The sequence below is a fragment of the Pelodiscus sinensis genome, chromosome 3 (genome assembly GCF_052426305.1).
Source record: "Pelodiscus sinensis isolate ZL-2025 chromosome 3, ASM5242630v1, whole genome shotgun sequence".
In the NCBI taxonomy this organism is placed as follows: domain Eukaryota; kingdom Metazoa; phylum Chordata; order Testudines; family Trionychidae; genus Pelodiscus; species Pelodiscus sinensis.
This window is the reverse complement of record NC_143054.1, coordinates 66,032,979-66,046,065: the sequence shown is the minus strand read 5'-3', so window position 1 is coordinate 66,046,065 and position 13,087 is coordinate 66,032,979. Positions and strand designations below refer to the sequence as shown.

The window sequence follows — 13,087 nt, the reverse complement described above, 5'->3', positions numbered from 1 at the left end:
GACCCTGGAGCTGCCTCTGCTGCAGCTTTGTACAGCAGCGCTTATCGAATAATCGAATAATCGATACGAATTATATCAACTATATGATTAGCTGGATGATTGCATTTTAACATCCTTAACTCTCACACAGGCTTTCACCTTTTGAGACAATGATTCCAATCAAAGCCACTTCATCAGTGACCACAAGTCATGGGCTGCTGTTTGATGACTGTGTAAAACCAATTGGTGCTCTCAGTAAAACAAGAGTCCTTATTATGACTGGCACCCTAACGGGAGCTAAACCAGAAAACCCTGTAGGTTGGGGTGGAAGCATCATTTCCTAATTAAATACTGGAGTGTTGAATAGAATCACAAGGGAAGTAGTGGCTGCTCCATCACATTTAAAAAAATTGACTAGGCAGAGTGGTCCAGAATGCAGTAGAGGGAAAAATTCTGCCCTGCGAGGCAACTAGACAGAATGACCTAATACATTACTTTCCTCAGCACCACTCTTAGATGATAAAAATGATGTATTCTGAGACAAAACTAATGAGTAGAAGATATCTTCTGATCTTTATTTGGCATATGAAGTGAATTTTTGTGGGGGCTTTTCCAGGGATAACCACGGTGCTGACCATGTCAACAATCATCACTGGTGTGAACGCCTCCATGCCTCGAGTTTCCTACATCAAAGCTGTAGACATTTACCTCTGGGTCAGTTTCGTGTTCGTCTTTCTCTCAGTGTTGGAATATGCAGCAGTGAACTACTTGACCACAGTGCAAGAGCGAAAGGAGAGGAAGATGCGAGAGAAGGTGAGACCATCACTTTACAGGTGGTGTGCTTTATATTGTGTTTAAGTAAATGGAAAAATTTGCGGTGGTATGTGATTAATTTGTTTACAATGCAGAAGCTCACACTGAAGTGCTGACACCACAAAAACAGGAGTTGCTCTCTTTGATCATTGTACAAAAGGAAGAGAGAAAGAAACAAAGATCAGAAGTGGGGATGTGTGCAACCTGGACGTCAGTAGAGAACATGGGGGAGGGCAAGAGGGGGGAAATCCAGACTCATATTTCCCTTTGGCTGTGTCAAGGGGTGACCAACTCTTGGAGACCCCTCAAGCCTAATTTCCTTTGATGGGGCAACTTGACTATCACCAAGTCAATTTACAGGGCACTGCACAGCCTCAGCCTATACACTTGATCCTTTTCTCAGGGTATTGTGGCCCAACAGCCTAAGTCCATATGCAAATCCCTGCTACTCAGGGTAATATGTCTCAAGTTCATATGCAGGAAAAACTCCCCCATGTGGGCGTATATACAGAATAGGGAGGTGGACCCAGGCCCGTACACACCACCGGGTCCCAGCACAAGGCCCTGTTGGCAGTGGCATAGTCCACTGCTTGTTCAGCAGGGAATTCTGCTGCCACACAGTGAGTGCTCAGGGATCAATTCCCCGCCCTGGGCTACTTCCTACTGTCACCTGGCAGATGTCTTCTCCGTAGTCTCATTCTGTCTCTGCGGCTTCTCGTGTAGCACCTCTTGGCCTGGCTGCCGCTGGTTGATCTGGCTGCACTTCCTCCCCAGGAGCTCCTTCAGCACCTCCTTGCCCTTCAGCAGTCAACCCTGACTGAGCTGCTCATGAGGCTTTTATAGTCAATCTCCAGTTGGAGCATGCCCAGCAGGGCTGGGGGGGGGGGGGGGGGCTTCTCAGCTAGCTGGGCCAACGTCACTCCATCAGCTTCAGTGCGGGGTTGATTCACCCTGTCACAGGCTACCAAAATTCAATTTTAAAGTCACAAAAACATATTATTCTGAGTGAATTATAGACCCCCTAACTCGCAATCAGGTACATTTCAAAATTGGCTTCAATAAATAGTAGAATTGTTCATCGGCACAAAACACACTTGAGCAACAAATAGTCATATTTATTCTGTTAGTTTCCCATGAAAGGTCATGGTGCTAAGTGGATCATTTTTATGATTAACTCATTAACTCATGCTGTTGGTTGATTTAAAATGATCGTTTTAAAAATGTGCCTGCTTCACTGAAACGCCACTTAATGGCTGAAGACCTTTTCTGTGCTTTCTTTCCCAGGATTGGTATCCTCAGGAGTTTTTGTGTAAATGTTAGCTGTCTCTTCTCTAATCACTCTGCTCCTGAGTCTTCAAGATCTATCGTGACTGTGAGCTTCCTTCACTTCATGCCCCTCTGACATAGTCCATTGGCTTCCAATTAGCTTTCCTCCTTTGGCCCAGTGATGGAGTCTGAGGTCTCACTTAATCTCTATATTCCATTGTTCCAGATGTCTCCCTGATGTCATCATTTCCTACTTACATAAATATGCTAATAGTATCCCTCAGCTGCCTCCCCATTTGCCATCCCCATCTCTCTGACGCTGTTAAAGTCACTGAAGTAGCAGCTTATAACTGGTAGCTTTTCTCTCTCTCACCTCATTCCCAGATTCACTTCTCTCTGGCTTCCAATCTCTCCATAGAACCTGCTGGCACCAAGATCTCCCATGACCTCTTTTTGGCCAAGTCTAATGTATTCTACCTCATTCTTATTCTACATAAGCCTTCTGCAACCTTCAATCCTACAGACTCTCTGATATCCGTATGCAGCCTATAAATAGTGCTTCCTCCTTAATATGCTGTCCATCCTTGGCTTTTGAGAACCTATGTTTTCTTGGTGGCTATTCCTCTTCTCTCCTGCTCTTTCAAGGAGTTCACAGTAGGGATGTAAAAGAGTAGCTGAATAGTTGCCTACCCAATAAGCCTAGGCTTATCAGGTAGTTGAGTCGACTACTCGCATTCTATATCAGAGGCAGCAAGGGGGTAGGGGGAAGCAGGTGGCAGTGCTGGGGGGAGCCAGTTTAAAAGCTGGTTCCCTTCAGCACCATCTCTATGGTGCAGATGGAAGGGCAGGGGAGGCAGAGCTGCAGCAGATGGGGACCCAGTGTGAGCCAGGGACTGCTTCAGGCCCTACTCGGGCTGGGTCCTAGGCTGTGCCTCTGTCTTTTAAGTACAGTAAGAAGCAGGTGGTTATTACTACATTTAAAAGGCAGAGATGCAGCGGGGGTAGCAAGTGTCCCTCCCCTGCCCATTGGCAAATCTGTCTTTTAGCTTGACGTGTTTCTTGCTGTCTAGTCCTGCATATATCAATGTGTCTGCAACATGCCTTAGACAGTTCTCTGCCAAAACACACAGAACAGTCCCAATTCAAAAATACAATCTTTTTTTTTTTTGTCTGTGCCCTGGTTATCTACCACCTTGATTATTGAGGTAGTCTTCTCTCTGATATATCTTCAATCTGTCCAAGATGCAGGAGTGGCCCAAGAAGAGAGACTATATTGTGTGTCATTGGAATAAATGTTGACCTCATTAGCCAATGACATTCAGCTGTGAAAGCCCCAAGGGAATCCAAATCTGAATTTTTTCACTCCCCAGAAATGTCATTCAGCACACCTCTTCTCTGTATGTGTGCGTGCAAATTTGGTTTTGGGAATATGTCAGGGATGAATTAAGATTACATGGGACCAGAACCATCTAAACTTTGGGCTTGCTTCCTCCTGCCACTATCTTCTTAGAATCCTGGCAATGTATACAACATATCTTAAACAAATCAGAGCCACTCGGCTCCCTTCCCTCAGGCCAAATCATAACCTGACTTTGGGGGGTGGGGGGGAAGGCGGCTAAGAGTCACTTGGATCAAAAGTATTTTTCTTCCTCTTGAGTCCTGCAGCAACTGGTCTGTAGCAAGCAGTTATGCATAGTACCACTGCCCGGTGCTTACTGCTGCATCCTGGATCTATCAGCTGAGGGGCCAGATGCTAAGAATCCCGATTTAATCTCCCCCTATACTAATCTCCCCCTATACTTTTTTTGAAAGAAGAGGGCATTCTATTAAACATAATTTGGTTGCTCATGGAGAGCCAAAAATAAAATTAATTTAAATTATCAAAAATCATGATTTCCATCTATACTCACTTGCCTTCAATCCAAATATAAAATGTGTTTAAAAATAGTTTAAATTAGGTTGTAGCCAAAAAGAGTTCTAAAAGAATCCCATTACTGGTGGGAACAAGCCATTTGGAACAACTGTGTTGTAGCCTAGGTCAGAAGTATACTCCTTGTGCATTGAGCATCTACATTATTTTACTACAACTGGAATTGAGACAGTAGTCTCTCTTTTCAGTTAATGAATTATCGGTGAGCAATTTGGTTTGTTGTCCAAAATCATTTGCCAAATTATTATTGGTCAGTGAGTTCATGAGCAGTGTGCTATGAATATTTGATACTCAGAATTCAAGATGCATTAGCTGTTTTGATTAGACGAGTGGGATGAGCTTTTCTGTTCTGTGGCTGGATATGTGTAATCTTAGAGTCAGGTTTCCAGGCAGAATACTTGTATTTATAACATCAAAACTTGCTTTCTGTCAGTATTTTTCTCATTTATACTTAAAACACTGTTTCCACAAACATTACTGTCTATTGCGCTACAATATCCATAGGGAAACCAAGCATGAAAATGAATGCATAAACAGCCAGAGGTAATTGAATTAATTAACTGGGAAAAAAAGTCTGATCAATTTTTATGTAAATCAAACTAATTTCCCATCCCTAATTACCACATAACATAGGATTTCAGAAACAAATCCAGACACAATAAAAGTTATAACCAGTATGGCTAGTCAGCGACTTTTCATTTTGGAAAACTAGTGTTTTAATAGAGAAAAATATCACAGTTGAACTATAATGTGCAGCTCCTATTTTTACAAGTTGGCCATAAAAAGAAGGGTTTCATCTTTGCCTCCAGTATTTGACTATTGTTTTCTTGTGTTTCTGTTCTCAGTTTCCATGCACATGTGGAATATCTCAGACAAAAACTATGATGCTGGATGGAACCTACAGTGAATCTGATGCCAACAGCCTTGCAGGATACACAAGAAGCCAGATAGTGACTGAGGAAGAAAAACAAGACAAGATGGTGGTTCATTTGGCCATGACCAATGAATCTAATTCATCGCGAAAGAAGGGACTGAAAGGCCATGTCGGCCTACGCATCATCCAGAACACTCATGCGATTGATAAATACTCAAGATTAATATTCCCAGGCACCTATATATTTTTTAACTTGATATACTGGTCTGTCTTTTGCTAGAAGTATTGGGGCAGAAGCCTTTTAAAGGACTAAGTGGGTATTTTTTTAAAAAGTTCACTTTGGCTGTTAAGCTAGAAAACCAATTCTCCTATTGTACCCATGGAGCATGAAACACTGGGTATGTCCTGCAACAGCCATTTCCTGGAGAATCTGGTGTGTCAGTTACTCTGTACTCCACACCCACATTTCCCCTCTTCTGGGCAAACCAAGAGATGAGACACTTCTCTTGGTTTGCCCAACAATTACTGTATATATCTTTGGGACTGGACAATGGAGATGGTGCCTGATGTGCACTGAGGCTCAGATCTTGCAAGGTATTTAGATGCCAACTCCCATTGATTTCAATGGGAGTGAGGTGCCTAAATACCTTGGAAAATCTGGGTCAAGGCAACAACAACAGAAGAATTGCCCAGCATACACTGTTGGATTAAAGTGTTCCAATAGCTGTGCTGGGGTACCTAGAAAAAGATGACAGTTGGGCTCCTTAGTAAGAACTCAGCTTTAAAAGATCTTAATGAAAACAGGGCTCTCTTCATAGCGTTCTTTCATTTTGTCCTTGGCTTATAAACAAATGGCGTCTTTTCAGGACAAACTTTCGTCATGCCAGTAGGCAAGGTCTTGCAGTCCTCATACAAACCTCCCATTGCATAAGTGGGATTGCTGCCAGAGTGAGATCTGCAGAATACGGTCTACCAAGACTACGCAGTTAGTTTGTTTTGAATTAAAAATGAAGGGACGACGTAAAGTGAACCCAAGAAACATCCTGAACTGGAGCAGTATGAACTCTGGAGCTCATTTCCAATGACAGCTTAGAAGTTTAAATAAGCCTGTTTGCTCCTTACAAACTGGAGTTGGTATGCAATACATTGATCTTGAGTACTATCCCCTCTAAAGGAGGTGGAAGGTAACCAAATGGAGGGGACCTTGGATTAGTGTGTAGGAATGGGGAGTTTCTCCAGGAGCTGCTAGCTGTTTTTGCTTCCTCTCTTTATATTTTAAAGCAGAGAACAGTGTAGAGGGCAGGGCAGGCACCTTTCCAGGTACTCAAAGGCTGCTTTTATTTCTAACAGAAAAATGTAGCCCACAGAGAAAATACTTCCCAGTATGCAGTGCTCCCTCTCCAGCAGAGCAGCTATGTTGTTTAGGCATGCTGCAACTAATTGTCTTTGTAACCCATACACCTAGTGGGTGTGGTTCACAGTCCCATGTAGTGGTACTTAGACCACTTCCAGCAAGAGATAAGAATAAGTGAACTCCATAGCTTAAGGCCCTAAACTAAGAGCTAGCTGGCTTTATAGTTCAAGCTGTAGAAGCTCCTACACTAAGCTCCAGAGGTCCCAGTTTCAAATTTGCCTAGTGGCTGTTACATCTTGACAGGTGACCCTCCATTTTAAAGAAAAAAATGGCCATAAATAGCACTATAGAACATCATGCACCACATTCACTCTGGTAACTGGCTTAAAAGTTTAAATTATTCTTTAGTAGCTGTAAAGGGAACAGTAGCATGCTTCTGTATATGGCTAGCATTCCATTCTTCACACAAAGCTATCTCCTCTTCCTTGGCTAGTATTGCTGACAGGAAGATACAGAATTTTGTACAAAATTGCAACAAGTCACATTTAATCTTTGCTTATTTCTTCAGGAAAATACCCAAGCATGCTGAGCTGTGGAAGTGATGTCATTAATCACAGCTGGGTGCTAATTTGGTGCACAGCAGGGTGGTCAGATGCGAACTCAGTCGAGTCTGTGCTGAAGTTGGAGGATCACTCAACAATGTGACTAAAGTATACAGCTGACTAGAATGTCAACACAGGATGTAAATAGTACAGATAATGTACAGAGCATCAAGTCTCTTGCAATTCCTTACTCATATCAAATGAAACAGTAATCCCATTTACAGAAAAATAGCTCCATACTTATTGGGCTTTTTATATGTTCAGTTTACAATAGCAGTTTTAACTTTTCTGCAGGGATTTCATGATTGGCTGGAGTAAACTTTTTCTAGCCTATCATTAATCTCTAGAACAGTGGTCTCCAACTTTTTTGAACACAAGGTCACTTTTTCAATTTAAGTGCAATGTAAGATCTACCTCATCCAAATATACTTCTCCCGCTTCCTTCCTGCCCTTTCTTTGAGGCCCGGCATCTGCTCCACCCCTTCTCCTAGGCTTCACCCTACTCACTCCATCCCCCTTCCTCCCCCATCCTCACTCACTTTCACCAGGTTGAGGTAGAGTTTTGGGTGCAGGCTCTAGTCTTGAGCTGAGGAGTTTGGAGTGCGGGAGGAGGTCCAGGATTAGCCTGTGTGGTGGATTGGGGTCCAGGAAAGATTTCAGGGTGCAAACTCTGGGAAGGAGTTTGGGTGCAGGGTGGCTCATGCTGGGGACAGGAGGTTGGGTGTAGGAGGAGTATCAGAGCAGGGACAGTCAAAAACCAAAAATAACACATTTTGCAAGCAGTATAAGTAGTAACAACAATCCCCTCACGTATGTGTTGGGTCGGGAGCTGAAAGGGAAGAACAGTGTGTGTTTGTGAGAATGACAGACACACATTGTGTGAAAGTGATAGAGATTTGCATTGCCAAGCTCACACCATCCCCGCCCCTCTGAGTGGAGACAGGGTACAGAAGTGGGGAAAAGAGAGACACCCTCACATCAGCACCCCACCTCTTTTCCCTCCCACATCCTGCAAGCAGGAGGCTCCCAGCGGGACAGCTCCAAGGCAGAGGGCAGGAGCAGCATGACAGTGAGTGGAGGGGCAACTGAAGTGCCAATGCTTGATAGTTTCATGGCCAAACCAGTCAGGATCACCTGTCAGAGGCTCTAAGATCTACTGGTAGATCCCAATCTACTGGTTGGTGACCACTGCTCTAGAATTTATCCTGTGCCTCAATTATTGTTCTTTAAATTGCAACACGTTTCTGTGTAAGACTGAGTCTAATGAAAGTGATTAAAGAAACAAACTAAGAAATATATCCCTCTTCATTGCACATGTATGTAAGAATTGATACATTTGTGTTGTCCTAAAAGGAGAAAATATATCCTAAAGATCTCTAGCTAAAACAGAACAGAAGCCAAGAAATGGATTAATATCTCAAAGAAGACATATTCCAATATCTCAGGCTGCCACTTCTTTCCTATGCTACAGGATGTAAATAGTACATTTCACAATAGCAGCTTGAGATGAAAACCAGCCACCTTTATTATGCAAGAAGAGCTATAGATATATTCCACAGAGTCTTAGAGGCATAATTCCCTATTTAATTAAATGCTTTTTCGAGAATTAGCATTTTAAAATAAATATTTAGCCAATCAGAAACCAGTTTTATATTTAAAAATAACTTCCCTTCTTTCATGGGCACCAGAGGGGTAGCAGAGTTAGTCTGTAACTTCTTTCATGACTCAGTTCTTCTCTGATTAGCTGATGTAAGACAAAAGGGGGAAAGAGTCATGTGATTAAATCAGGGAAAGGGGAAGCAAGGGATCTGGATTCTATTCCAAACAAAGCCACAGAATTCTTGTGAAACTGAGACCTTCATTTAGTCTCTCTGTGCCTCTGTTTACTCATCAGTCAAATGGGGAATAATACCACTTACCTCATGGGTGTGGGGGAAGGAGTGTGGAAGGAAGGGAAAATGAAATGTTTAATTCATTAATATTTGTGACTCTTCATAACATATGTAGCTGGGAGGCCCTTTGAAAGTGTGAGGTATTTTTATTAATTCACACTGCAGAGCTTTTCTCAATCAGAGTGCAATGAATCAATAATGGCAAATTGAACATCAATTTCCATTAGATAAAATGATTGTATCTTCCTGAGCTATTTAGGAGTACAGAGATAGTGGGCCACATTTATTATTGGTGTAATGCCATTGATTTTAGTGGAGTCACACCAGGTATAAATTTAGCTCAAGATACTTATGTGAATTCTGTTACTGGATAATGTCGCCTTTTGTTTAAAAAAAAAAATCTTGATTTTACTTTGCTATTTATTTTTATTAAATGTCTCATTGTCACTTCAGAACTTATCTGGTGGTAGGGGATTATTCAGATGCTACATTCCTCTGCACTGATATTCTCTCTTACTTATGCTACCTAGTAAACTTCCTTTGGGAGGCCACGATTAACTTATGTTCATACATGTGTAATGCTGGAGATATATGCCTAATGTGACACATGTACATTTGTTTTTAGCTCCTGCAACTATGCAGTGCAGACAATTGTGAAGGAGAGAATGTTACCATTAGGGAAAGTTAATCTGAACACTGCCATGTTCTTGTTTGAGATTTTAAAATTATTTTAAACAATAGATGTAACTAATGAACAAGCCCTCAGTGATTCACACACATTTGTAATTACTGTGTTGTATTTGCTGGCTAACAAGGAGGAAATGAACAGGACAGAGTGAAAGAGCAAATCCTAGAAGGAGAGGTGAAATTAATAATACACTTATTTGACCATCAGTTTCTTTTGGGTAAAAGGAGATGTCATTGACCAGAGAGAAGATAGTGTTATTTAACCCTATATCTGCACGAACCTATGGCCAATAGCTTTGGAAATGAGCTTACTCACATCCCTAGTTATACACCTAAATTAAAAGTCTGATTTTTAAGAATGGTGTACACCTACTGCCTATGAGGCCTTTTACAATTAGACCAGCTCTTTAAATGCCTACTTCTGGGTGAGATTTTCAAAAGTACTGAAGAGATTTAACTGCGTGAGTCTCACTGACTTCAGGCATTCATTTCTGAAACTTTTGGTCCAAATGCCCCCCCCCAAAAAAGGGGGGGGGCTCCTGCCCATACAGTATCAAATCTTTATCTTCTCTTTAACCAAATCTGGGACATGTATGTATGTTGGATAAATGTACATATTTTAAGTTGTTTTTATGCTGCATAGAGAAATTACCAAATATTAGACTAAAAAAACCCATATAGACACTGTCAGATTGATGGAAAGCTTTTACTGTACTGCCTAATAGTTAAGAAATATTCTCCATGGGCAGCTTATTGCAGAATTGTCCATCGGTTTTCTCCCACTTTATTCTGCAGCACCTAGTATTGATCAGTGGCATGGGAACACTTTTACTAGTGGGGGTGTTGAAAGCTAGCTCCCTTATCTCTTTCTGCAGGCCTGGCACCAGGAGTGGAGTCCTAGCTAAAACCTGGGGGAGGGAGGTGCTACTGCACCTCCTGCACCCCTAGTTCCTGTGCCTAATAGTATTGCTTAGTGTGGAAGACCGATACCAGCCTAGATGGACAATTGGAATGACTACGTTAACTGGTATGATCAGTTAATTCCTAAATTCAAGCTTGGTAATAAAATCACAAGGGATTGGGAGACACTGAATTAATCAGTTCATTCTGTTTTGTGAGTTATTTTGTGAACTTTTAAAATTATTTTCCAGTTACCTGGAAGTACTCCTAAATAAGAGTTAATGCCTATCTTTCAGAATTGCCCCCCCCCCCCCAAAAAAAAAGACTGTGCTGCATTTGTAATTGGATTTAAATATTAAATAATCTTTAATTGTTGAAGACATTCAGGTAAAAGGGCATCTTCTGATTATAAGCATTCAAGTCTCCCATGTATATATAAGCCATACAAAACGTAGGGGCGCTGCAATCCACAGCTGAAGAAAATTCTAACAGTTACTCTGTATTTATGGGCAGTTATTCAAAGGCACAAATGGCAGCAAGGCACCCAGTTCCTAAGTGGATGCCTAATATCTCTTTGTGTCTTTGACTAAATCTCCATCTTAATTATGAATGGAAAGATAAACCAGCTCTCTGGACAATATGGCTATATATACGAGACAACTACTAGGCCTAGTGCATAAGAACCCTGCCACACTAAAAAGATGACAGTCTGACTGAAAAAAGATGCCGACCTGCTAAAATTAAGAGCCTGAAAATGTATTTAAAGATCTTAGCACTATTAAAATTAAAATGTAATCCAGTCTCACGCTAAGCTGATTAATTCCCTTTTTTTAAAAAAGGACATTAATGCATCAGGGTCAGTACTTCCATGGGAAAAGGGATTAAAATTTCAGACAAAGCAAGAACAGTAGGGAGGAGGAAGGAGGAAAGCACAAAGGAGAACAATGCGTCTCTGTTTTGTAAACACCACTACAGCCAGCTCTATTTCTTCACCCTCTTTTGTTGTGGCACTGCATAAATGATAAAAAGCAGCAGCAGGGAGCAGAACAGGAGTAAAATAATCTGAGGATGTAGCCATTAAGAGCATGTCTACACTAGGAAACTATTTCAAAACAACTTATTTTGAAAAAATAACTCCCAAAACAATAATTTCAAAATAGTGTGGCCAGGCTATGGGGAAGCCTCAAAATTAGTCTGAGGCAGGCTCTGTTAATATGGACATGCTACCTCAACTTAGTGCCCCAGGAAGTACTGGAGAGTAATTAGTGTGAATTACTCTGAGTAGCTACTTTGAAATAGCAGAACCAGAGCATCCATACTACCGCTATTTCGAAATAACCATTTTGAAATTAGCATTATTTCTCATGGAAAGCAGGAGTTATTTCAATGTAACCAGCCCATTATGGGCTTGGTAGTGTGGATGCACCACTTGTTGTTTTGAAATAACTCCCTAGTGTAGACAAAGGAGAAGTGACCCCCCAGTGATGGATTGTTACTTGCCCTATGTACAAGGAAGTAAGGGGTTGGAAGGTCCATTGTATTCTGCTGTGTGGGCTAGCTCCATGGCCAATTTGTGTGCTACAGGTACAGTATAGGGCCTGGAGAGCTCATTAGGTGCAGGGTAGACATAACTCAATTATGCCTACCCAGCAACCCCCATCAGCTGGCTGCTGCTCCTGGACTGGCATAGCTTTGCATTACCCCTCAGCATGTAACAGAGCAAGTAATTAAGGAAATCATCTGTAAACACATGGAAGGTGGCAAGGTGATAGGAAACAGCCAGAATGGTTTTGTAAAGAACAAATCATGTCAAACCAATCTGATAGCTTTCTTTGATAGGATAACGAGTCTTGTGGATAAGGGAGAAGCAGTTGATGTGGTATACCTAGGCTTTAGTAAGGCGTTTAATATGGTCTCGCATGATATTCTTATCAATAAACTAGGCAAATATGACTTAGATGGGGCTACTATAAGATGGGTGCATAACTGGCTGGATAACCATACTCAGAGAGTAGTTATTAATGGTTCTCAATCCTGCTGGAAAGGCATAACAAATGGGGTTCCTCAGGGGTCTGTTTTGAGACTGGCTCTATTCAATATCTTCATCAACGATTTAGATATTGGTATAGAAAGTACGCTTATTAAGTTTGCAGATCATACCACGCTGGGAGGGGTTGCGACTGCTCTGGAGGATAGGGTCATAATTCAAAATGATCTGGACAAATTGGAGAAATGGTCTGAGGTAAACAGGATGAAGTTTAATAAAGACAAATGTAAAGTGCTCCACTTAGGAAGGAACAATCAGTTTCTCACATACAGAATGGGAAGCAACGGTCTAGAAAGGAGTACAGCAGAAAGGGATCTAGGGGGTATAGTGGACCACAAGCTGAATGAGTCAGCAGTGTGATGCTGTTGCAAAAAAAGCAAACATGATTCTGGGAAGCATTAACAGGTGTGTTGTGAGCAAGACATGAGAAGTCATTCTTCCACTCTATTCTGCGCTGATCAGGCCTCAGTTGGAGTATTGTGTCCAGTTCTGGGCACCGCATTTCAAGAAAGATGTGGCAAAATTGGAGAGGGTCCAGAGAAGAGCAACAAGAATGATTAAAGGTCTAGAGAACATGACCTATGAAGGAAGGCTGGAAGAACTGGGTTTGTTTAGTTTAGAAAAGAAAAGTTTAAGGGGGGACATGATAGCAGTTTTCAGGTATCTAAAAGGGTGTCATGAAGAGGAGGGAGAAAACTTGTTCATCTTGGCCTCTGAGGATAGAACAAGAAGCAATGGGCTTA

At 41.7% G+C, this 13,087-nt stretch overlaps 1 protein-coding gene across 1 annotated transcript in view; it reads left to right on the top strand.

Annotated features, from left to right (window-relative positions):
* LOC102452429 (gamma-aminobutyric acid type A receptor subunit rho2) overlaps positions 1-10,569 on the top strand; it is a 61,003-nt gene extending 50,434 nt beyond the window's left edge. The window contains exons 8-9 of the mRNA XM_006133301.5: positions 596-792; positions 4,834-10,569. Coding sequence (XP_006133363.4) covers positions 596-792; positions 4,834-5,142 — 506 coding nt within the window. The 3' untranslated portion in view covers positions 5,143-10,569. The remainder of the gene's footprint in view (positions 1-595; positions 793-4,833) is intronic.
* Positions 10,570-13,087: the final 2,518 nt, after the last annotated feature.